The sequence below is a fragment of the Leptosomus discolor genome, chromosome 8 (assembly GCF_034619465.1).
Source record: "Leptosomus discolor isolate bLepDis1 chromosome 8, bLepDis1.hap2, whole genome shotgun sequence".
Taxonomy (NCBI): domain Eukaryota; kingdom Metazoa; phylum Chordata; class Aves; order Leptosomiformes; family Leptosomidae; genus Leptosomus; species Leptosomus discolor.
Window position 1 is genome coordinate 16,112,376 of NC_141398.1, and position 26,662 is coordinate 16,139,037.

At 38.1% G+C, this 26,662-nt stretch overlaps 1 protein-coding gene across 1 annotated transcript in view; it reads right to left on the reverse strand.

Annotated features, from left to right (window-relative positions):
* The window catches only part of SEMA5A (semaphorin 5A), a 214,324-nt gene that overhangs the window by 104,459 nt on the left and 83,203 nt on the right, over positions 1-26,662 (reverse strand). The window contains exons 5-9 of the mRNA XM_086468949.1: positions 24,459-24,557; positions 23,060-23,273; positions 12,597-12,882; positions 9,725-9,860; positions 6,172-6,376 (exon numbers count right to left, since the gene is read on the reverse strand). Of these exons, the coding sequence (XP_086325075.1) occupies positions 6,172-6,376; positions 9,725-9,860; positions 12,597-12,882; positions 23,060-23,273; positions 24,459-24,557 (940 nt within the window). The remainder of the gene's footprint in view (positions 1-6,171; positions 6,377-9,724; positions 9,861-12,596; positions 12,883-23,059; positions 23,274-24,458; positions 24,558-26,662) is intronic.

Genomic DNA, 26,662 nt, shown 5'->3' on the forward strand with positions numbered 1-26,662 from the left:
GGAATAACACATCTTCACATTGTGATGACTCTTTCAACAAGTCACAGAACAAAGCAAACAAGGCGTACCTTTACTGTGAAATTCTTTAGCTTATGAAGATTTGCCACATCCTATGACCAGAGAGAGCTGGGTCAAGGAAATGTTAGGTCACAAGCATGATGTTATTATACGTACGATATTGACCGTGAACTGTTAGTAAACCTATCAATAAATGGGATATTCTACCGAACGCCTGGTTTTGTTAATGTTTATGAGCTTCTTCATTCTGCAGCCTTTTCTTCCAGTAAACCTCAATAAATCCTAATGTTTACCACTAAGCAAATACAAGCAGTGCCAGTAACAATCAGTGGGGGCTTTCCCCAATATTATTTGTGGATTTTTTTTCCTAGTCAAGAAACAAAGTCTATTTGGCCCTTCTAAGTTTATAAGGTAGTCAAACAGGATGTGAAAGCTCAGGGTCACCATGATTAAGAGGAGCAGGTATCTTTTTAATGGAAGGTTAAGACTTTGTCTCCAGCTCTCCACAATCTTTCCCTCCATGGCCCACACATTAGTCTCTCTCCCATGCAACCAGAGCCAGCTGTTCTTCAGCCATAGCTGCTTGCAGCAATTCCAACTTCCAGTAGTGGCACAGAAGTGCACACACCGTATATTCTTCGGACCTTTGTTGATAGTCTTTATCTGATAGAGCTGGGCAATTGTAAAGATATAATGATAATCTGTGAACAGAAAAACAGGGCTTCTCCTACTTAAGTTTGTCCCATGAGAGAACAGAATACAAAGCCATGTACTTGCAAGCAGGCAATTCAGAAACATGCTATCTGAAACACTAACAAGCTATATGAGCAAATACCAACAACAAACTAATCAAAATCATGACTTATTTATGAGTTGATTATAATAACAAAAAATTACTACAAATAAGTGGTGGGTAATTTGTGAACTAAATAAAAGGCTATGATTCTCACACATAAATCGCTCTCAATGAATAATTTAACCAGCTCTAGTTAGAGCCATCTATTTATTAAGAAACCTCTTAGCACTCTCCAACTGGAGCTGGCAGAATTATTTATCTCTACACACAGTGATAAAGCCAAGGGAAATCAGTACTACTGGACATTTTAAATGCTGGGTTTGATTCTCTAGAGCCCTATAGTATAATTTATAACTCTAGCCTGGAATTTAGACATGACCATTCTCATTTGGTAACATTTTAAAGCCACTTTGCCCAGTACATATGACACAATAGACAAGTGGCAAATCAACATTTCTGTGTTTAAATTACCTAGTAAACCAGCTATGTTTTACACCATCCTTATTTGTCTTTAAAGATATTCTATATGGAAAATAACATAAATATTGTAGCAGGAATATATGGCAAAGCAATCTTAGTAAAATTAGCATAAATCCAGAGTGAACATTAGACTCAAAGACAAAACCATGCAAGCCTTTAAAACTTCTTCCAAACTTCACAGCAAAATGTTTCCTGTAAAGATTAATAACATAAAGTATTCATTCAGCTAGGGTTTTCCTTTATCAGAGGTAGCAGTCACTGCAAAAGAAGCAGACAATGTTATTAATTTTATGGTTTACTGCTTTATTTTTTTTAAACAAACGTTCAAGATCATTGTACTGCTGTTAGGACTAGTATCTTCCAATATGTACCAGTTTTAGACAGCAGAGTAATTGACTGTCCTTGCTTCAAGCTTCTTAAAATGACATTACATAAGGCCAGAAGGATGTTACAGAGAAGCAGTTTTAAAACTATTGCAGCGATGCTTTACAACTTTGTCAAGGAATAAGAAAAAAAGCAACCATGTTTTCTGTTACAAGAGAAATGAAATAGTTTTAAAAGATGACGACTGCCTGCCACAGTGTATATGCCCCATGATCCACCTGCACTTCGCTTTCCCTGGTTTTGAACTAGAAAGTACTAATACAAACAGACTACCTACCACTTTCACACTTGACTTGTGACTCAGATTACAACTATTCTGATCAATATTATTGTTGCAGTTATATTGTAGTTTCTAGACTAAAAAGGTGCTTCTCAAACTGAGAGGAAAAGGCTCCTTTCTACAAAAATTAGCTACAGATAATTACTTCCAATAACCTCAACACACTTGAGAGAATACAGTGAGAAACAACACCAGATTGGAAAAAAAAGCAGCCAATTTAAGCTTTGTTGCTCTCTTCACCATGTATGAAATGCATATAAGTATATATTATTGGTTATAATTTTAAGGTCAGTAACTTCACACATACAACATATATTATGACACCATGCACATGAAGCTGTGAAAGCTGCACACTTTGATCAGAACTTGGAGCATGCCAGGAAAATGACAATATTTCATCTGAAATTTTTTTAGCAAAAACACACACAACTTTTTTTCTTGTTGAGATCTTGGGTTGTTCCCTACCAAAAAGTGTGGTCCACTGATTACAAAAACAAAAGGAAAAAAGTAGAACTGCAACAAAAAATACAGAGGAATCAAATTGTGCACTACTTCGCATCAATTTACTCCATTACTCAATTTACTTAGTAAGACAAACAGGAGAAATACAAACTGGTTTGATAGCATTTCCAAACTGTGTTTCATGCACACTTCCGAATCTCTTCAGGAGGTTGGGACTAGTTTCTGGATAATCCACATCATAGGGGCTTCATGAAAAAACATTACTTTTGTGGAGATTTACTACCTGTTATAACCTTTCTAAAGGCAAATGTATAAAAAAATCCACCTGCATTTTCAAAAAAAAAAAATCTTTTGAAATTTCTTTGTGAAACCTCTCCACTTCTGCATAATAATTGTCGTATGTGTTTCATCAGAAATATTTTTAGCATTATTTTCTGTATTGCTTCCTGTAATTTTGAGGTCTTAAGAGGGAAGGAAAACACTTTCTAGAACTTCTTGGAAAAGGAAGTTCAAAACCTGTTCAACATCCTCTAGCCACCTTTAAGCCTCAGATAAAACCTGGCTTTAGGGCATAAAAATTCAGGTTCAGTTTCAGTGAACAAGCCACACTTCAGAGACATGTAAATCTTTCTTCAGGTTTCACACTCTGTAAGTCAGCCATATCCCAATTTCATCAACGTTAAACTATAAATCCCAATAATCAACACCCACCACTGGGCATATACCATTTCTACTCAGGATGCAGAGGGGACATACTCTGTCCAGTGCGATTGAAGAACAGAGAAAATCGGAGTTCTTCCATCAAGTAATTTTTAAAATATGGCCTTAAAGTTTCTTTTCAGACAGTGTCAATATTACCTTTTCTGAACTCCCAAGAAACAGCAACTAGAAACTGTTTTCAGAATACCTTCAAACTAGACACCATACCTAATAATTTTCTTATTCATTCTAATAAATCAATACATTTTGCAACAGTCCTCTAAAAAAGGGCTACTTGTTCTTGTTGCAGCATCCTCTTTTCTGAAAAATGCTCTGAAAACCTTTTGATACTGGCAAAGTTTTTAACCATGGGACACCTAGGCATATAAATTGAAAGGGAGAAAAAAATGGGAGTGGGAAAAAAGGGACAAAGGGGAGGGAAACAAAACTGACATACATAGAACTATTCTGCTTGGATTTTTTTCTAATTAAGAAGTCTTTTAAACTCGAAAAGTTGTCATAATATTGGGTTGTTCTCTAGCTTGCTCTACTTTTAACTTATTATTATAGATGATTTCATATAAGAACTTCTGTGACTTTCCTTTCTGAGTCACTGAAAATCGTTTCAGGGATTTCTGCCTGCCTAAATCCAGCAGCACTGTGCTAGCTCTAAGCAACACAAAATGTGCAGGAATTGATATACCCTTTCATTCTGTTACAAGTCAGTGCAGTGAAAGATTAAGACGTGTTTCCAAAGTACTAAAGCATATTTTTTACATGAGCAGTAGCTGTTAAACCCCAGCACATCAGAATCTCCCAGCAGAATGATGACTTGCTAAAGGGTTAGGAAATGGAGACTGTTGACACAGCAGATTAATGCATTTGTTTGTTTACTCGCAGTCTCTCCTCAAGTAATATTATATCTATTTCAGGTTTAATGACATTAGATTACATTTTTATACTGTCAGGTTTATTCTTCTCTGTAATATTTGTATATTAATAACAGGGTGGATAGGTAAGCGAATGGGGATGGCAGAAAAGAGAATTTTCTCTTGACTACTGTGCATCTGGTTCAAACAATGGTATTTTTGCTTTGAGTAACAAAGACAGCAGAGCATTCATTTGCATTCAATCCAATCCTTATGCCTACCTTTCCACTGAATCAGCCTTGTGCATTTTAAAAGACAATTTTTGTAACAATGTTGTCGTGAATAACAACTACAAAAGTTATGCAGACTACACCTCACGCAACATGGGTTGGATCCATCGTGCTTTTCACCACTAGGTGTAAATGGCATGCTGCCAGTAACTACATTAGAGTTGAATGCACTTTCTTTTCGGCAGCAGAAAGTACAATGACAATTATTATCACAGTGTTGAGTAAAAATATAATTTAGCCCAACCAATATGCACATTGTACTGCATAGGCAGACACAGGATAATTTAGTTTGGAAGGGATATCAGGATGTCTCAAGTCCAGCCTTCTATTCAAAGGACACCTAGCTATAACACAGATTGGGTCACTGTCTGATCTTGAACACCTCAAAGAATGGAAATTGCACAAACTCTCTTGGAAATCCAATCCTCTGCTTGAGTGTCCTCAGAGTGAAAAATATCCCACAATGCTGTGATAGTCTCTTCATATAAAATCAATTCAGTACATGTTTCTGTAATTCAGTTTGTGTCACGAGACCTCTACAATACAAATAGCATTTCATATTGGCATGATTTAGCTTAAAATGCTATGATTTACCAACCAGCGGGCTGTTTTGACTAGAATTGGTCAAGCACAGTTGTAACCTATTAAAAGCTTTTATACTACTGCCTAGCTTTCAAGGAGCACAATGAGAAAGCTACAAGGATCATATACAAAGAAATACTGTCTCACCTGAGTGCACCAAATTACTGTTAAATTTCTTCAGACTCAAAAGAAGTAATCTCTGAAAAATGGTATCATGCTTCCAAGTGAAAATCAAATTACATATTGAACAACAATGTATGTTTTTCTTGGTCTCCTGATAAATAGTAAGCTATAGAATTTATCATTTTCATTAGTAAATTATAATTTTAGTAGTTAAAAGGATCAATCCAATTTCTACTGAATCAATGACAATTTTGAAATTTCCTTCATTGATTGCAAGATCAAATAAATAGAATTAGGATTTTTTTTTCCTCTTGTTGATCAACAGAGTCTTTCCCTAAATTTATTGTATTTGGTGCCTACTCACGGAGAGATAAACTATGCACATTCACAAACCAGTGCTTTGATGAGCTATCCCCTACTAATGTGCATAGGACTAAGTATTTGAGAACTACCCTAAGTTTTATGCTGTGAGGCCCTACACATGTTACTCCAACCTAGTATTTCAGTCTCCATTGGGGATATACTTGTTCTGTAGAAACAGTTCTCGGACACCCTCACTATTTTTAAGAAGCTCAAAATTTTGAATCAAGAAAGCGGTATTTCTAACCAAGGAAATTTCAGGTGGAGCATTGCTTTCCTTTCATTGCTAAACTCACATATAAACAGGCAAATAATAAGGCAGGGTGTAAAACTGCATAATGAATGACTTAAAAATGAGATAAAAAGGAAAATAATAAAATATTTGTGGGCAATATGTCAGAAATAGCAATAGCAGTAATTGTATTTGCTATTTGTAAAGTTACTTCTGTCTCAGAGGACCATAAACCTTCTTATCTTGGGCAAGATTTACTCTGAGCTACATAAAAAGAATGAGAGACAGAGAAACTTATGAAGTTCTGTTTGTAGAATTTCCAACCGTTCGCTCCCTAAAGAGCATGTAGGCTTCATACCTCCAAAGGAGAACAGAAAACAGACACCAACATTTGAGTTCACAATATAATATAAACAAAGACATTGCAAACTGCAGAATGCATCTACTCAGAAAAGGTAGAAGGTAGAGTTAATGATGCCAGAGAGGAAAAACTGTTGTTCAAGGTGCATTATACATATTTAATAACTGATTCGCAGAACACTAAAACTCATAGACACCACACACTTTTTCAGTTATCACAGCAATGCAGACCGTACCTGTTGCAAGATAGATGATATGGAAAAGCATGTCCTTGCCCTGCACAACGTCCACAACGACATGGGAAAATCGGCTGTTGTCTTCCATGAAGTAAGGAATTGGAATAACTGGTTGAACAACTTCATGCATTAAGAAGAATTTTTGAGCATCTTGAAGATTTCTCTCAGTCAGATTTACATACAAACCCTGGTCCACGGTGCCACACTGTAAACACAGAAAAGTAACATTACTGTATGCATCAATGATAACAACAGATTTACTCTCTGTTTTACAACACAAGAAAATAAAACCCAAGAGTATATCTTGTAGCAACACTAGGATTCCACTTTCAGGTCTCAATTTGGTGCTGACCAGACTGTCCACACAGTGACTGAGGATGTTCTGCTTTCCTGAGGCATTACTATTGAGGCTTCCTAACTCTAAACAATATGGAAGGGCACCAGACTGACCACCACAAGTGGGCCATAGTAATATTTTGCTATGTCCTATATTCACAGGGCAGGAAGGAGAAAAACTACCATCCAATAAATGACAGAATTTTCTGACTGATTTTCTTTGTAATTTACACAGACAGAGTGCTAACGACGTAACAAATTTTCAGAGGAAATGTCATGTCCTATCACAGCCAGGGTCTGACAGAAATCCAAGGTGAAAGCACAACACAAAGTTCTAGCAGCTTCTCCAGACCCTGTGTTTACTAGACAAGAATGGACAGTGTGGAGCTCCAACTATAAAACGTTATTCATGGCACAGACATTTTTGCTTTGGAACTGACCGTATTTTATACCTGAAAACCATATTCTTTCCTTACAGGAAAGCATTCACTAATTGCATACACAAATTTTAACCACAAATAAACAAAGCAAAACAAGCGGCAGTTAATTTTAGCATCTTTGCGCTTAAGTCTTCAACTAACTGAGGACACAAAAGAGAAAGCCGCTTAGTGCATGTGAATATGTAAATATCCACATGTTTACTCATGCATAATTGCATCAGAGAAGTAAAGCAATACTTCACAACATTTATCAAATGTCGGTGATGTGAAAGGCATATTTAAGTCATACTTTTTTATTCTATTCTACTATGTTATAAATTATGCAATGAATTACAGTATGAACAAAATAATACAGTGTGCATAACCCTACCAGTTATTTTGTCATTATTACCATGTTTTCAATCTGAAATTAAGTGATAATTCCAAATCTACAGATATTAAGAAAAACTGAAATAAGTAACTTCATAATAAGAGATCATATGATGAGAAAAGACAGTTAAGCAACTGGCAGGAAACAATTACTTGCTCTGTGAGCACCCTGCATATTAGGCCAGCAAAAAAAATAAATCATGACAAAGAATTTCTCTGACTCTATCAAGCAGGAAAGATTCCATCTGGAACACTCATAGTACATGGAAATATATGACCCTTGGTCTTATGATGGAAATTGTCCTGTGTAAAGAGAAACACAACAATCTCTGGAGAAAAATAGTGTTCCTCAAAACTGGGACTCCAATAGTACCCTAATCTGGAAAATATTTCATTAATATAATCTGGTCCTGGAAATACAATGTCTGATATAACTATCACTACATAGCAGTAGTCTTCCTTCAAATCACATAATTCTGTCTGTTATTGCTGAGTAGGTGAATACTCTGAGAATACGTCTACTTCTGAGACTACACAAACAGAACTTCTGATATTTTACCATAAAGATTCTACAAAAGAAAAGTCCTTCTTTCTGAGAAGGAAACCAGTGACTCAGCCAACAAATATATCCCATCTAGGTGAAGCATGTACTCTAAAGCACCATCACATCACAAAAAATGGTTACACCTAGCTCTAAGCATTAGAATATCTCCTAGTATACATCACTGCTGCAGTTACAGAGACAAAAACCTAACAGAAAGTTCAACAGAATAAGATAGCACCTGCAAAAAACCAGAATTTTGACATCACTAACGATACCTAGAGATCTGTCAATGTCAATTGGCTTCAATACTGTGCTGTAAAAGGCCACGTTACAGCTTTTTACACTAGCACTAGCCTGCAAAGCTGTTGGTCAATGAGATATGATGCAACTGTTGCCACTGTTCTTGTGAACTGGATGATGTACCAGCCATATTAAAATCAACCAGATTATCCAAGCAAGAAATTTATTTAAAACCTCAGTCTTGACTGGGATTTAGAGATAAGTGCCAACAGTACAGTAGCGACTTCAGTCATTTTTACACAGCCATCAGGCTGTCATCTTTGTATGTACCATTCTGTATGGGGTGCTCTCACAGTAATTATCAACACATTAATACATGTTTTGTAGGGAGAGGTTAGTGACTTTTATTGGACTTGCTCACCTAGTCAGAAAGAAGCTAAGATTTTTACATACAAGCCTTTCTTCAGGCTTTCTCCTTCAAAAATTTAGCCTCACTTAGACCCTCTTACTATCACTACTTTGACAATACAAATACTTCTACAATATGTTAAAAGCTGTATACAAATGTCCTGCCACTTGGGGCTAATGCCAAACATACTGTTTAGGAAAGATAACGTGGCTCTGGCCTGTAATTCAGAGAAAATGCAGTGCCTTATTTTCCTTCATTTGCCTAAACCAGGAAGTAATTCAAACTACCTACAATGCCCAAGGGGTGATTCTGTTTCACGCTTACAAAGATCTCATGACTCTTGCAGGAAGACAGGGAAGGTTGTTATAGGAGCAGCACTGAACTCCTGAAATTGCATCGAGATTAAGGGAAGGTGAAAGGTGGATAGCAGTGAATACACTCAGGTATCTTGGCGAAAAGCAATTGTTGTTAATCACTAAATCAATGCTGTCTTCCCTTCCATTTCCCTTGCCAGAATCACACTCGCTAAAATTGTCTTAGTAGGAGTGGTGACTATGCAGAAGAAGACAATGTGCATGTGCTTACCTGCTATAGCCTTTTCCTTTTTAGAAAGCTGTACTGAGTCACCCTCCTTGGACTAATTAGCTTTACACTGTCAGCCAATTGCAGATTATTATACCCTCTGAAGCTGACAGGTTCAAATGAGGGGCACACCATGCTACAAATTCTTTTAATCAGACTCTTCAGGGAGTGTGGACAACCTTGCACAGGAAAATATACAAAATCCTGACCACTCCTATTTTATCCCCCTCGCCCCCACTTCCTTTTTTCTGTCGGACAATGCTCCCTTTTCAGGTTCTAATAGCACAAATACAACATAAAAGAGAATAGCGGGTTGATTATACTTCTGTCAGGAATTATGTTACCTTCACAGATAACTATAGTGTTTCATTTTGACAGAAGATTGAAGTTAAGCCTTTTTTTATTCCTACCCTTCAAAGCACATGTGCTTTTCAACCCAAATTATTTTGTGGAAGGATAAAATTAAGTATGCTGAAATAAGGGGACCTCTTAAGACTTTTTTTTTTTTTTTTGGTAATTTTTTTAAGGTCTTCAGCTATAACATACTGCAAAATTAGACTCATTAACTATGAACCATACAGAACTTTGAAAAAACCTCACGTAAACTATTGTCCTTCTCCCATGTATCTGTACCTGAAAATTAGGGTTAGGATTGGGATATGGAAGCCAAGCAGAGCGAGAGTTTTCCTGGTATTTGAAGGGTCCATTAAAGGCCTGAGTTATGGCACTCAGGTTGAAAACACAAACTGCTGAGGCTGCTATGCTGTTCCTGCAAAAGAAATACAAACATTAACCTAAGTAACAGCATTAAGAACCTCATTTGCTCAAAAATAAATAAAAAAAGGCAATAACTCTCCAATCCTTCAAGTAATTCACAAAGCAGATATGATCAGCCAGGAGATGATATCTCAAGATAATAAATTATTTTGTGCTGATTTAGGCACAGACATTGGATTTAAAATTTTTGTCAGCCTTGCCAAGTAGCTAGTGTGGGAGAAACTCAGAACTTCCTACCTTCTGCTGCTGCTGTAATACCACAAGGTTACACTTCCACATATAATCACAAGCATTAGGGACACCTGTCTTCTAGTCACAAAGTTCGGGATGAGATTATTCTCAGGGCTCATTAACGTTTCTTCTATACAACCAATGGCAGCACAACAGCAGTAAGGATTTTGAATGCATGGTATGTCTCTAGACCCTATGGAACACCTTGGTAAGACACCTCCACAAAAACTCTGTCTTCTAAGAGATGTTGTACAGCAATTAGAATGAAAATTCCAGAAACCCATCAAGAGAAAACAACTTGGACTGAATACTTTACAAGATAGTCTGTTAGAGCAATAAACAGAAATAAACAGCAGCCAGGCAAAACATACAATTTCCAGTTCTTGTCTTGAAAATGTGATATACATGACAATAAAGTAATTCTGCACAGTGTAAAGAATATAATCCAGTGACTATGAGAGCTCATAACATGGAAAAATGCATTGTTCTTTTCCACAATTTGAGATAAAGAGATAGATAATGAAGGTGGCAGCTGCACAAATTTCCACTGCAGGTAAAACTGCTGACAATTGATCCATACAGCATCCTTTTTCCTTTTTTCTTTTTTTTCCTTTTTTTAAACTTAGCCTGTAATTTACACAAGGCTTAAGAAAGCCTACTATAGAAACTCCAAAATGGAAGTTTTGGATAGAATATGGAAAGAAAAAATAACCCCAGGGGATCAAATCTACCAACTGAAAAAAAAAAAACAGTATACATGGATTTAATAGCAGGAAAAAAAGCAATTTGCTTTCTTATGCTTGATACTCTTATTTCAAACAAACCTCCAAACTTGAAGTTACATGCTAACAATTTCTGCAGAATCAATTATAATTGGATTTGATAACTCCTTGCCTATACAATCTATGACTAAATACAGGTCACTAATATTATTAACCATACCAACGTACTCTTGAATTTCTTGAGTCCTTAAAGGACATTAGACTCATGCTTATAGATTTTCAGATAGTCTGAAAGAAACAAAATCAGCTTCATTATGAAGCAGTGGCTATAGTGGACTTAACAGTCAGTGACACATAAAGGGTGCATGTTTTGCTATTACTCAGTCTTTACTGACAGAAATGCTTGTTTTCACCCCCCACAAGTATATTAAAGTATATTCACTGTATATTAAAAAAAGCATTAGGGTACAATAAAATCACTGCAATTCTGAAGATATTGAGATTGAAGAATGCTGAATGTGGTTCAGTAATATCTGTTGCTGTTACACCAACAGAGAGGGGTATGTTGTTCCCCCTTGTGGCTTCTCCACCGTGAGGTGCAGGGCTGAAAGGTGGGTCATATGGGCTGCACAGATATATGTGAGCATTAATTAACCCTAACTCTACAACACTTCAACAATGTCCAAAAATTTAGTTACAATAATTGATGGCAGGAACAAATATCATTTAAATGGAGCTATGAAAAAACCCCACCCACAAACAGTTGTAATTAATTCCTCTTTGAATAGTCAGTCTCTGTTGGACAAGGCAGAATGCTGAGCCATTGGGAAAGAAGGAAGTAGCAGTAAGGTTTCAAATACTGTCTACTGTCCTGTGGCAAAGGTAGTCTTACACTAGCAATTCCATTTTCAGAAGAACCAGGGTGTGCTGACGGCAGCCCTTATATTCTTAATTAACCTCAGAAACTGTGGAATTTATAACACAGGAAACTCCAGCATTCCCCCAATTGTCAGGACAGCCATTCTGTGAAAGGAGCATTTTCCCCTTCCATGGCCAAAGCTCTGTGGATTTTCTGGAACAGAATTCCTCCAGTCACTCTTTCCGTGGCAGGAGTGTGTCAAGGGTATTTTGACTTCTCATGAAAGCTCATGTTGAACAGTGTATGAGCATGCCACCTGAGAAATATCTGTCTTCTAAGATTCAAGCTAGCTAGTAAAACAGACCAGTGAAATTAAAATTACTGATGAAAACACCATCAAATTTTCTTATCCCTAGTAGTCCCAAAGTCCCTAATTCGCTACATTATTCCATTGCAGGAACAGGGTTAAAATACGTAAGAACACCTCTTGTGTTCTTCTGGGTAAGGTGAGCTCTTCCTGACATGGGCAAATTACATCACGTCAAATTCATGATCATGTCATTTTACAATTATTTAAAAAGTCATAAATATGTATTTATGTATTACAATAGCATGCAAAACAAAGAATAATGTCTTTATAAGAATGTATGAAAAAGATGACTGAATAGTCTTAAACACAACTAGTTCCCTGCTGTAACGAAATATTAAGAATTCTTCCTTCTTTCATATACCTTCAACAATTCATGTGGGAAGCATTCAGAACTGACACTTGCTCACAAGAGGACAGTGGATTGGGCAAAACAGTAGTTTGATTTTACGATGTTTACTTGACATATGCAAAAGAGAGCATCTCAGAAGCTTTAGTTTTACTGTCACAAATAACAAGAAAATAAAACATATCGTGGAATTTACTTACACATTAGTGGTAAAAATCCCATAGATCAAGTCCAATTCTGGCAGGAAGAAAGTGCTCTGTAGTTCATTATAGTAAAATGGAATTTCTCCAGGGCGAGAGCAGTTCAGCCTAGCTTTCATAAAGGTTGTCCAGGTATCCTCCAGCACGAACTTGCCACCAATATCATTTTTGCACACCCGAGCAGCACGAGAGAAGACTGTCTTCCCACAGTCATGTTCTATCGCATTTTCCCGGAAGAAGAAGTAGGTAAAGTTCCCAATGTCATAAGATGACACAAAATTTGGCTCTGAAAGTAACAGAAGAAAAGATTATTTATCACTTTCTCTCATATCTTCTGCACTCATATTAACATGGAAGTCGGATTTATCTTCAAGCACCAGATTTTTATTATCCTTGCAGGGAACTGTCCCATGACATCTGAGCAGGCCAGCTCATGTCCAGCCAGGATTATGAGCTACTTGAACATGGCTAGACAGACTCTCTGCTCTGGGGTTCTATTGCACATGACTGCTGGGCAGCCCTGGCCCAGCTCACTGTTTTCTACCATCAGAAGCATCACTGAGCTTTTCTTCTCCACATACGGGCATAGTGTATTCTTACAATGTAACTGCTTTATCTGTTGTTTTAACTCTGCTTCTGCTTTGCCACCATGCCATTACTCCAGATTAGCAGAATAACAGATGGTAACTGAGTGTGACTAAGAAAGTGCTCAGGGACTGTAATGAAAAGAAAGAGAACTCTACACAAGACCATTTGATGGTAAAATAACCGCATTTCAGTCCTATCTCGCTTAAAGCTTTTGATAGTTATTACAATTTTTGGGCTTTTTTAATCATTAAAAACTGATCAAAGAAACTGATGGCGATGCAGGAGACATTAAAGAATATGTTAAAAAACAATCTAGAAAACAACAGATGACAATATTTCTTAAAAGAAAAAAAAAAGGAAACAGTAGATACCAAAAACAATAAACATGGGGCTCATTTCCCATAAGGATCATGAAAACTGAGGAGAGTCTGTGACCTTAAGACAGACTGACAACCTGATGAGTTCTTAAAGGAAAGACAAATTTGATACGCAGATTTGTGGAGAAGAGCTCCCTTTGTGTAAGGAACTGTTATAGAACACTTGTACCCCTGAGAAACAAGCAAAATTTTTCATTCCCAAATTTTATTCTAAAGGGGCAAAACAAAAAAAACTTTTTTAAAAAAACATCTATTGTGAGGGTGTTTCCTGAAGAAATTTAATAGGTGAACATTTCTCGACAACACTATTGTATTGAAAAAAGTTGCTGTAATTGAATCTAAGCATTTTGCAGCAACATCTCAAACCTGTAAACACTTTTGAGGGGAACTAGAAAGGCAAGCAAGCCAGCATTTCCATGCAGAGTCCAAACTCTACCACACAACCCTTCTCCAAAGACGGCCTAGCTCCCAGCTTACATGACCTCTTCTGCTGCTTCCCTCTCTATCTGCTGCACTGAGAGTCTCCAGGGCAGGTGTTTTGTCAGCAAGGGTCATCATCTGCCTAGGATATTTGAAGCTGAGCAGATACAATAGTTTTTGCTCTCCTCCCTGTAATTTTAACTCATTATGGTATTAAACAAATCCTTGAGATCAGTCTGTAACACACCATATTTTCACCACACTCAGATCTGCACAGGTTTTTTGCTGGAAGATCACAACCAAACACTTCTGAGAACTTGTTGGTATCCTGAGCTCTCACAAGTTACATAGTACCAGTGCATTCGTGTCTTTAAAAAAATAAAAAAGGCAAAATACAGCAGTTTGACAGGACTTATGATAGCAATAAGGTACAATTGGATTAACAAAATACAAAGAGATAAACTATTATTTATGTTCTCCTTATTAGAACCACCTGTCTTCATTCCACATGTATTTAAAACTTCCATTACAAAACAGATTTTGCTTCAAAGCCTTCAAAAACCTTTAATATTCATTATTAGAGTTTATAGATTTGTAGAAATAATTCTCAGTTGCTCATAAACTCTCATTCTTTAAATATAACAAGTAATACTGTTACATATTTACACACTAAACACCGAAACCAGAGAAAGCTGACAAAAAGGCTTTACTTTTTAACTTTGTTATTTTTTTTTCTGTAAAAATGTGAATGTTTGCTGAATAGGAACAGGGTAGAATGATATAAGATTTAATTACAAGTATTAATGCCAAGAGGACAAAAATACGTGGCTAAAAATCACAAAATTGTATGCTATCACATTCTAGACCAGTTAGACAGTTTTGGCAGGTATCAAATACTAAACATATATTCAGAGATACTTGCATGCAGGTTTTTTTCTTATTATAAAGCCCAATTATGTTTCATTCATTCTCAATACACATTAATGTTTTCAGCACAAACTTGTATTTATAAATCTTTTTAGAAAGAGCTAACCAGGCTAACTAAAAAAAAAAAGAACCCACTTTGCCCTCATTATCCAACTTCAATTTATATCCATACCACACTTCGCCATTATTTCTCTTAATCTGTAATTTACTCTATTCCCTCACTCTATGCAATATCCTTTCAGACTGTTCTTACACTCACAGTAGGAACTACTGTCTGTGGAGGAAAGAAAAAGCATTTACTAGTCTGAGTGTAACTTGGGCTAGTTGTCAACTGTACGAAGGCTAGGTCTTACATAAAGCAATATCCACTAAAGGCAGACACTAACAAAAACAATCCACCTGAAAAAGTATGAAAAAGTAAAATTTTCCAACTATGCATTTGACTTTTTGTAGCCCATAGCCCTGCTTGCTCTTTGAAACTATCTCAAAAACATCTTGACTGATGTAAAAAGCTTCTACTTATTATGCAAATACTCAAGATGAATTTGATCCACCTGCAAAAACATCCTGTATAACCATTAAACACAGAGAGCCCTGCCTTGCCATGAGGCCTGATGATGGTTCTTGCTGGAGGCCCATTGATATAAGAAGGTCTCTACACTGGCACAACAGGATCGCACTGCAGAGCCAAAAACACTACTAGAAGCGCTGAAAGTGAGGGGAATGACAAATTACAAATAAAATCTTCATGAACTGTAAGAATAGAAATAATGTGAACTGTCTTCATAATGTTTTTAGGGTTCTTGAAAAATCCAGGTCAATCTTCCAAGAGAGAAGATTTTGAAGTTGCACCGATAATCATAATACATATATAAATAAAAACTAGTACTCATATTTCATGGATTCAAAACCGAGAAACTGGAAGGATTATCATGTCTAGTTACTATTTATTTAATTTTCTCTTTGGGAAAGTGAACTAAACCACCTCAAAGCTTCAAAGGAAAAAGTAGATTCCTGTCTAGGAAAAATTAGTTCATATGTTTCCAAATATTCTGCAGTGAATTGCTATTTGTTGACATGGAGGCCTTCCCATGAAAGTTTTAAATGCAGCAAATGAAGCCACTCTTGTTTCCTGCTGAATTTGCAAATAGTTCTGGAAGGCTAAACGCATCCCATTTGTGAGTTATTAGATCACCACAAGTGCAAGGATTCTGGTATGTGACAAGATACAGCTAGTATGGGACAATGTGAGAATGTCAACGTGTAATAATGTCATGAGTATTGTATAGGACTTTTGTAGGTTTTTATATATTCAATTTGTGGATGCATCAGGCTGCCTAGATTTTCCCAAATTAAATGGAACCAACGGAATCAGGAAAGCAAGCAAATGAGTTTGTCAATGTGGCATGACAAAGTTCTCCAGCATACAACACTGAGCAGTGCTACACGGATACACAAGCCCACGGACTGAAAGCTCTAGGTGTCTAGTTAGTGTTGCCCCTGGGCAAACACACTGTAGTGTGCTATTTCTGAAGTTTGCTTACTCAGCATAAAGCCTGGGAATCTCTACAGCTTCCTTCATAAAGCAGCATGACTGAACTGCCTAGACGTTTCTCCACAGACTTTTCTCAGTTATTATAAAAAAGATGACTGAACCGTATGAAGTCAAGACAGTGTTTCAATCTGAAGTAATCTAATTGTTTTCCTAAAAGTCAGAGACAAACGTATATTTTCCAGGAAGCATGGTCTCTGTTCTTAACGAGAAGGCACTTCCTAGGAAAAGACAACGCTTCCCTTTAGATTATTCTCCCTCTCCACCTACCCAGGGAACTCGGAGACCAAAGAGACCAAGTCCATCCTCACTGCCAGACCAGCCACACGTTGATGCTGTCTGACAGTGCCGACCGCTCCTGTAGGAACTGGCTGCAGCTCTGCCACGCAGCACACGCTGACGCTGCAGCCCAGAGAATGGCATTCTTGTAGCATGAAAGCATGTCCTGGGAGGCAGCGTAAGGACAGACCAGGGGATTCAGAAGTGAAAAGCTTACTGTGAGTGGGATGGGGCTCTCTGGAGGGCAGAAGGAGCCAGATGGTGCAGCCCCACCTGTACTGCCTCCTGCTAACAGTGCATAAAGCAAACTTCTCCCTGAGTCACACCCAGGTTTTCACTGGGAAAGCAGTAACTGCCATGGCCCAAAACAAGGCTGGGAAGTGAGCTAACAATTAAGCAATATGGATGATCAAGGCTGTCACACAAGCTTCTTTCCCAGACCTTTTTTATTTAGTGATGTAGATGTAGTTTAAGTGGGTAAAAGGATGAGAGGAACCGTACAGAAACTTTCTTTGGGAAGAGCAACGTGAAACAGGAGCCTGAAAGAGCTCCGTGAGAGCATTTGAGGCAGTCCTGGCCTCTTCTTGCTTTCCTAAGCTTTCGAGCAAGAAAGCTGTCTTGTGCTCTTTACTCTTTAAAACTCTAGATCCTCTGAAGTAGGCTAATATGGCTTAATTTACCTAGTTAGTGGATGCTGATGTTTCCAGAGTGAACCAAATGACAGGGAATTATCTGTCTGTCTGTCTGGAGGTAACAGCAATTAACCTTAAGGATTATAAGGTCCAAAGCCTACTCTGAGCAAGAAAGAGCTGTGATTTCCACTGACCATCCCTGTAAGAAGTGACCCACATCTCAAGTGCGATGCATTCAGAGACCCTGTCAAAAGTGAAATTAGCCCCAGAAATGTGAAAAGAAAGCTAAAATTAGAAGTTTGGCAGATCTAGACACCGATCAGATTACACATATACACAAAACAAGACACACACATAGAAATATGCATGTATAATATATTCAAAATCTTAGAAGTCTAGGCATTGGTCTAATGCCGAACGACATCTGTCAGGAGCTTGTTCATTGACCTCACTAGATCAATGAATCACACCCTCATACTGTTGGCCTCTAAAGACCCATTTCTTCCAAATATTTGTATTCAGCCAAATACTTAATGGCCTTAAATTCCAGGAAGATGCCTCTGAGTTTTCTTTGAATAAGGTTCAACCTCCAGCAAGAAATACTCTCCAAAAGGGAAGCTTAAAATAATGGAAAGAATTTAAGCTCTAAATGTGACAGTCTATTTTTTTTTCTTCCACCTTACTGACATAATTAATGAAGTCCATTTCCTATTTGCATTTCACCATCCCTGTATATTCATTAAGTATATTCTTTTAGTGTAGCCCTCTGCAGCTGTTGGAAAACAGTATAGATCTTGCATTAGCTGACCAGGACATCACCGTTCATGAATGCTTAAGGACAAATCTAACTCATAGTGCAAAATTTTCCTACAGCATTAAAGATCTTCAAAGCAATATATAACTTGTAGTCATCATAGTTATATCCGTCTTCAGGAGCTGAACTGTAAAATGTTAAGAGGTGGTATAAAACTGTTGGAAATCATTATTTATTAATACCTATTTTTCCTCTTTATTTCATAATTGAGGTGAGGATAACACAGGGTCTCTCTCTTCACTGTCAGTGATAAATTCTTTGTGAGCAACCCAACCTGTAGAACTGTTGAACTATGGTGAATGCTCAGGTCATAGCACTAAGGTAATCTGGTCCTTTGAGGTGGGTTGACCCTGGCCAAATGCCAGGTGCCCACCAAAGCCACTCTATCACTCCCCCTCCTCAACTGGGCAGGGGAGAGAAAAAACCAACATAACCACAGGCTTGTGGAGTTGAGATAAGGACAGCGAGATCACTCAACATTTACCGTTACGGGCAAAACAGGCTCAACTTCAGGAAAATGTAATTTATTACCAATTAACTCAGAGAGGAGTAATGAGAAATAAAACCAAATCTTAAAACACCTCCCCCCCACCCCTCCCTTCTTTCCCAGGCTTAACTTTGATCCCAATTTCTCTCCCTCCTCCACCCCAAGTGGCACAGGGGGGGAACAGGGAACGGAGGTTGTGGTCAGTTCATCACACTGTTGTTTTCTGCCACTCCTTCCTCCTCAGGGGGAGGACTCCTCACACGTTTCCCCTGCTCCAATGTGGAGTCCCTCTCATGGGAAACAGTCCTCCATGACTTCTCCAGCTGAATCCTCCCACAGGTTCAGTTCTTCACAAACTGCTCCAACGTGGGTCTCCTCCATGGGGTGCAGTCCTTCAGGAACCGACTGCTCCAACATGAGCCCCCTCACGGGGTCTCTGGCAGCAAACCTGCTCCAGCGTGGGCTTCTCTCTCTCCATGGGCCACAGGTCCTGCCAGGAGCCTGCTCCGGTGCAGGCTTCCCACGGGGTCACAGCTTCCTTCAGGTATCCACCTACTCCGGCGTGGGGGCCCTCCACGGGGTGTAGGCAGTCATCTGCTCCACCGCCCATGGGCTGCAGGGGCACAGCCTGCCTCACCGTGGTCTTCACCACAGGCCGCAGGGGAATCGCTGCTCCGGCGCCTGGAGCATCTCCTCCCCCTCCTTCTGCACTGACCTTGGTGTCTGCAGGATGTTTCTCTCACACATTCTCACTCCTCTCACTCGCTGCAATTACTGCTGTGCAACAAATTTTTTCACTCTCTTAAACACGTTATCACAGACGCGAAAAACGCTGTCGCTGATGGGCTCGGCCTTGGCCAGCGGCGGGTCCGTCTTAAAGCCGGCTGGCATTGGCTGTATCTGACATAGGGGAAACTTCTAGCAGCTTCCTACAGAAGCCACCCCTGTAACCCCGCCGCAACAAAAACCTTGCCACGCAGACCCGTTACATCCTTCAACTGCAGAATCTCTGCATGGTGATGACTGTGGTCAAAAACTTGCTCACAACATTTGGGCCAGCTGCATTTAGTAATGTCTATAGGAGCATCAGGAAGACAGAAATAGGCTCCACAAGCAGAGCATTTTTATTTTCTTTTGCAGAAGATGAGGGAAGTTCTGAGGTAAAAACAATTGTAACTGGTAATCGTATTCAGCGATAATCAAGAGCTGAATAGATTACTACTCTCAATGTCAAAAGAAAGCAAGTTCATTAACTGCCTCCAGATGCTTCTTTCCTCCATTACTGAAGAAGACATGACTGTTTACACCCTAATATTTTCAAAAATAGGAAGAACTTTTAGGATGTAGGCAGATACCTAACATTTGGCCAACTGTTCTGTCTGCCATTAAAAATTGTCAAAACAGACAAAATTCAGGCGAGTCAAATCGCAGATATTGTCAGCAGGTTGTCTAGTGGGTACACAAACAGCATACTCAGAGATCCTCTAAGATAGCTACATAATGACTAGCTGCTGTCAACAACAGAAATTGTGTGTTGGCAGTGTTGCTGTATTGTCCATCTACCTTTTTGGTTCAGTGCTTGCTCAAGACCTTTGTGCTTCACATACCATGGGATCACTGAACTTTTCTTTTTCCTTTCAATTATACTTACACAGCATAGTCTTGTAGCTTACTTTTACACATATCCTGAAAAATATGTTTTTAACCATGCTATCCCAACTCTTCATCACTCCAGATAATTGAGTATTGAGTGCATCAAGAAAATGGTAATACATAAATGAAAGTTTACTAACTTCTCTATACTCTACTAAGGTTAAGTACCTAATCAGAATGATGCTCAGCAACATATGCTGAAAATAGCCATTAAACCCATTCAGCTGATGTGGATTGCTTCCAGACCTATCAAGCCTCCAGTAGAAGGCAGGACCTGATAATAAATATGGGACTCAGGCTGAACAAGAATGAATGCGGAAGCTCAGATAGGCCATCAAGTTAAACTTATTTTATTTGTTATATCTGTGATTCCAGAAGCTGAAATCACAGTATGGTAATATGGGAACTCACCTCAGCCACATGACACATTAGTTTCATTTTCCTCTCCCACACTGTGTGTCATGATTCCTGTGACTGCAGACCTTCTGACCGTTAAGATTAGGAAACATGTTTCTTCTGTAATGAAGATTCAAGGTTTCCCAGGTCAAGATCCTTCACTACAAGTTACAATGAACGCTGACAGCAGACTGCCTAAGCATATGGGCACGTCCCTTTGGACTGACTTATGGCATTGAAAACCCCTGAATGCACTGAGAAGTGTGTTAACCATTAAAATCAACAACATCTTTTTTTGTGTGGCAATAACACACAGAGCAAGATAATCAGCTGCATTTTATAGTACCACCATCTCCCCCAGAAACTGTTTGAGTTGGTCCAGTGTGATTTGCAGAGTAGAAAATCTAAGTGAGAAAAAACATGGTACCTCTGAGGGAAACACAGATGTAACAGAAAAATTTAGTTTAAATGGGAAACATTCACAGATGCACACGCATGCACATGTACACCTTAACCAACACTGAACTGCAATAACTGTCAGCTACTACTGAGCAGATATTGACTAGGAAGCTTCCATTCCAGCTGATGCCTTACTTTTCTTGCAGGATTATCTGTATGACTTTTTCACTGAAAGCATCAAAATCTTCAGTTCCATCCAAGCACTGAAAAACTAATGCAGTTTCTTGGCCCTGAGTCACATATGAGCAAGCAAACTGACATAAAAGCAGATGAATCCCCAACTCAAGCAGATGAATCCCCCAACTCTTAGCTACCCCAGAAGACACTCCCCCTCCCTTCCACGTAGGTAAATAGGCTGCTTCCAGCCTTTTATTGGATTTCCTTGAAATGTCTCCAAATACAAAACTAATCTTGTTCTTCCTCTCCAAAGGTAATGCCATGCTTTCCTGGCAATTTAACTCTAAACAGTTCTGAGGCAGAAGGATGAGGTCTAATGGAGAACGTATAGGTGCAGCTGAAGCTTTAAAAAAACAAAATGTAAATACAGTGAATTTGATTAATCAAAGGAGTCGGGGTGGGGGGGTGGGGGGGTGAGGTGGATTCTAGTGTGTCCTTTGGCATTAAACACATCCAGTGAAACTGAAAATGCAGTGTGAAGAACTTTTTCCCTTTGACAGAAGCACTCAGGTGTGGCACAGCAATTAGTTCCAATACTACAGCTGTGTGGACAAAAGGTGCCTGAACAAGGATATCTATACAATGAGTTCATTTTTCTTCTCATATTTCTTTTGCACTGCTGTAATTCTGTTATGTTGCACACATTTTGGGTTTGTTTTGTTAATCAATATTCTAAAATCAGCTGACCTTCAGAGAAGGTCACAAATGTTTCCAAGCTACCTCTGATGGCTCCTTTGTACAAGGAAAGTACACCAAACAAATATGCACAATTCAGTATTTATATTATATGAGAACTGAAATATTAAAAATAAAGTCTGTCACTTGCAGCTGACCTAATGTTCTGAAGCTAAAAGGGTTTATATTTGTACTTAATTTCAAACATGAGAATAATCCCTTCATAACATGAAATGCACTGTGGAACAGTGATGTGTCACGCAGCATGAGCTATGAAAATATGGTGGTTTTTCTACTGGGTCAAGCATGGGCAAATTATAATATATATATATATATATAATTTCACATTTTATGTGAAATGGAAGAATCTGCTGCTTCTTTTGTAATACATAAAATGGCAACTGGTCCTGTTACATCTCAGGAATACCTATCTGTTTACAGCTTCTCCCAGCTGGAAATCCTCATCAGGTGATTAACACCCATGACACAGGGGTCATTGCTACATGATTTTACGGTATGTTTTGCAGACTAGTCCCTATCCCTTGGCCATAATAAGTGTCAAAAAAAGGTCAGTCTGCCACCTAAGAAGCTTGAAAGCACAACCTTTTCTGCTTGTCAAGGCTGAGTCCTGCAGTGAAAGCCAGGACAATTCAGTCCATTCTAAACAGTTTATTTTCCACATTAGGTTTTTAAAAGACTCAACAAAAGAATGCTCAAGGCAAGCTACTGCTCTTGGCTGACTCAGCTTTGCCAAGTAAGCACACCTGAGAGATACAGTACAGCTCATCCCTATGCCTGGAAACATGACTTAAATATACATGTGCAGAGCTACAAACTGCAACTATATTAATTAAACGCCATAATACTTATACTAGTAAAATTAAAAACATGTATTATGCAAAATAATGTTAAAATGAGATAAACAATGCTCTAAAGACATTCAAATTTTCAGAATGGAATTTCAAGATCATTAATATGAAGAACATGGGTTAAATAGAGATGAGTCTCATGGTCCATCAGCACTCACCATTCAGCCACTTGGAGTTGTACTGGGCGGTGCGGAGAGGAGGAAGGGCCCCCAGACTGCGATAAATAGCAGGATCCCTTCCTGGAAAATCCATGGCTGTAGCAGCATATAATTCCCCACTGGAAGTGAGAAGAGCAGTGGAGTTGTGCTGAGGACTGTAAGGACAACGAGCCATACCACTGATTTGATCGTGTATCTCTGTCAAGTTACTTAACTGTAAAGAATGAGAAAAAGGGATTAAAATGACATGAAAATTATCTTTCAGCCAAGTCGCATCAATCTGAGCAAAACCCTATCATAAACACCAGTTGTTTGCTTTGGTATCATACAACAGCAACAAGCTGACCTTTACATCAATCTGAAACTGATATTGAAAGTTTTACTGTAATGTTGTCTGATCTTGCTTCTGTCACTTTGGTATGGAAAACATGCAAGTTAATGGTTAGCCACCATGTCTCAAATTTTTTATATTAGAAGCAACTCAAAAATTGATTATGTCTGCACAGATTGTTATTATGAAAAAGAAGAACAGATCTGATTGCCAGAATCAGCTAAGGTATTCAGTGTAGCAAATGGTCAGACAATGAAAAAAAAATTGTCTATTTATTTTGTTCCTATGTTCTAGGAAAGAATCTCACATGAAAAATGAGATTAAAAATGAGCTTTCCAGTTGAGCAGAACTATCTTTCTGATTTAGAAGCCCAAATACTTTCAGGCATAAACGACAGTATGATGTTAATATATTATTCGAAAATAAAGGGACAATAGGTTTAAATATAATAAGTGTGCCAAGGAGCTTTTTGGCAATACAGCTATTCTTTGCTCTCCTTCCTGAAATAAACAGCCAGCTTCATCCAAGCAGTGACATTTTGATTTTTATTATGACTATTATTGGTCCTTAATGAACTCTCTTTCTTTGATACACATAAATTACAACTAGTTTGGAGTGGGTTTTTTTTCAGAAACAGAATGGCAGATTCTCTCAACCAAGATTTCTCATTCTTGCCAGTCAATCACTAATACAGGTACTCTCACCTTCCCAGAACTACACATACACAGTATGCAGCTACTCAACTGCATTTTATAACTAAACCTGTTGATGCCAACCAAATTTGATAGTGGCAGAAGTCTTAGAAATACTTAAGGTTCATGAAAACTGGTATGTGGCAGGAACTGAGCTGCTTGTAGCCGTGCTCTCTTCCACAGCTGAGGAAAAGACTGCAAAGAGAGATCAGCGGTTAACTCTTCTCCTTGGCCTGTCAGCCAAAGCAGCCTTTTACACACCAGCTCATCTATCCATGCCCAAATAGCCTGGGCTCAACCACCGCCTACACTGCCTTTCAGTCTGCTGGCTCAGAACAGACACTTGAGCTGGTGGGATGAAACATTTAATTCATACCGTCCGATTGGTGCAGATAGGAGTGAATGCATTGGTTCCACAGGTAAAGAGATGGTTGCCTCCAACAAGAAGCACTCGAATGTAGTTCTGGCATTCCTCCTGCCATGTAAAAAAAGAAAGACTATATTCAGTGATACTTCAAAGGATAGGGGAGACTAATTACAATTTGCTTTTCATGGTTATGTGTCCACACATAGAAACTTAGGGGAACAAGGCTTGAGCATACCTGATGTGTCAGCAAACATCGTATATATAGATTTCCTAACTACAACACATTCCTCCATCAATCTTTGTAAGAAGTCCTTAATAGGATAACAATAAACCTCTTCAGTACCGAAGATTTCTTCTAAGTGTATATTTCAAAGGTTTAGCTAAACTCTGAAGTGATAGATGCTGACTTCAACAATACACAGCTGTCTCAACAGATCGGATCCTGTTTTTGAAGACAGATGAGGCCAAGGGAGGAAGTTGGGAGGAAAACAGGAGAAAGAGCAGGTTGTCAGTGACACAAGTATGTTGAAACCAGTGCAAGTAAAATTCTTGAGATGTTCAGATGTGGATTTGACACTACCAGTTTCATAATTTGCACAATATGTTTTATTAGAAGCATCTATATTTCTGTTAATTTGAAGCTTCTCAAGGAAGTTCATCACGTCAGTACATAGACACCCCTCAGGAATAATTTTTTTATGTTTTTTACCCTATTAGGATGTGTGAAGGTTTTATGATTCTCATTTTAGAGGCCAGAACTCAACAGCGATTTCTACTGTTTATTCAGAGAGAAAACCTTTTTCTGCAATACTAAAAATTTCCCAGAACCGTATGTAGGAAAGATTCAAACACTCCTGCAAAAATCAATGTCCCTATCTAATAAAATGAACAAAATCAACAACATGCTTGGAGAAAATAGTTTCCTGGAACCTTCCATTGGAATGCTCTCTAGCGTTCATTTGCAAGATAGTCTTATGTAAAGTATTAAAAAAAACCTTGTGAAAATACAGCTATGCAATTCTAACAGATATTAAATGGAATCATGCAAGTAAATCTATTTAATAGTAATGGTGCAGAAGTCCCATTATGTGGCCTACAATTATATTAAATGTATTGCTTGTTTATCTCAAAAATAGACTCTCATCCTGGAAGACAAGAAATATAATCCTGAATAAATTGAATAGGCACAAAACAGACTGCAAAGCAAGATGGGCAAAATACTTTCAAGAACTCAGAAAACTCTCAGAATTTATTACCTATACCTTTCCTCACACAAAATAAAAGTTTAAAAAATCCCACACCCCTGCCCCGTAAAATCTCAGAAAAAAAATCCATCTTTTTGAAAAAATACCAACAAAACTATATTTGCATTAGTCTCTCATGGAAATGTAGCTTTTAAATGCTTCTCTTTGAGCCTTTAAAGGTAAGCGTCAAACATCTTAGAATTAAGATTTGATTCACATTGTTGTCCTGATTTGAGGGCAAAAATACAACATCTTTGTCTTAAAATTATCAAAACTGTCATCTTAACATTCTTTCAACCAAACAGAAGCTAATACGCAACCATATAACAGAGCTGGGCAGTGCAACAAGTCTTTCAAGAAGTAATTATTTCAATTCTAGACTGTTTCCTTGTTGCAGGTCGTTTTACCCACACCAAAAAAAAAAAAAGGAAAAAAGGTGGCAATTCCTCCTTTTGTTTTGTGGCAAGGGTCCTCAAGGAGAATCATAGAATATAATACAGTAATTTATTCTTCAGGCTGTTTCCATTCTGCTCTTTGCAGCAAGCCATGGAATGTAAGTGTAGGAAAAATAAGTGGGTACTGACATTACAACACATCCAACCTCTCCTCTTCATTCTTCAGAGCCCCCTGAAATAGTGCCATTGCCGAATTATTTGCATGCTGATCACCCACTCTTTCTGTTCAAAAATAATGTTATTTTTTTAAACTCTGACATTCCTGGTATTCACAAGATTCTTCTCTTTAATATCGCCAAGTCCTGTGCCAACTTCAGAACAATCCATACTGCAACAGGACAAATAAGATATCTCATATGAAATTTTTGTTCGTTACAGAGTACAACAAAATCAAAATCGAAAGAACAACTTTTACAATTGGCTATTTTCTTCATATGACAAATCCACAATAATACTTAATTAGTCATGAATAAAACAATCACCACCCAAAAACATATTGAAAAAAGACTCCATT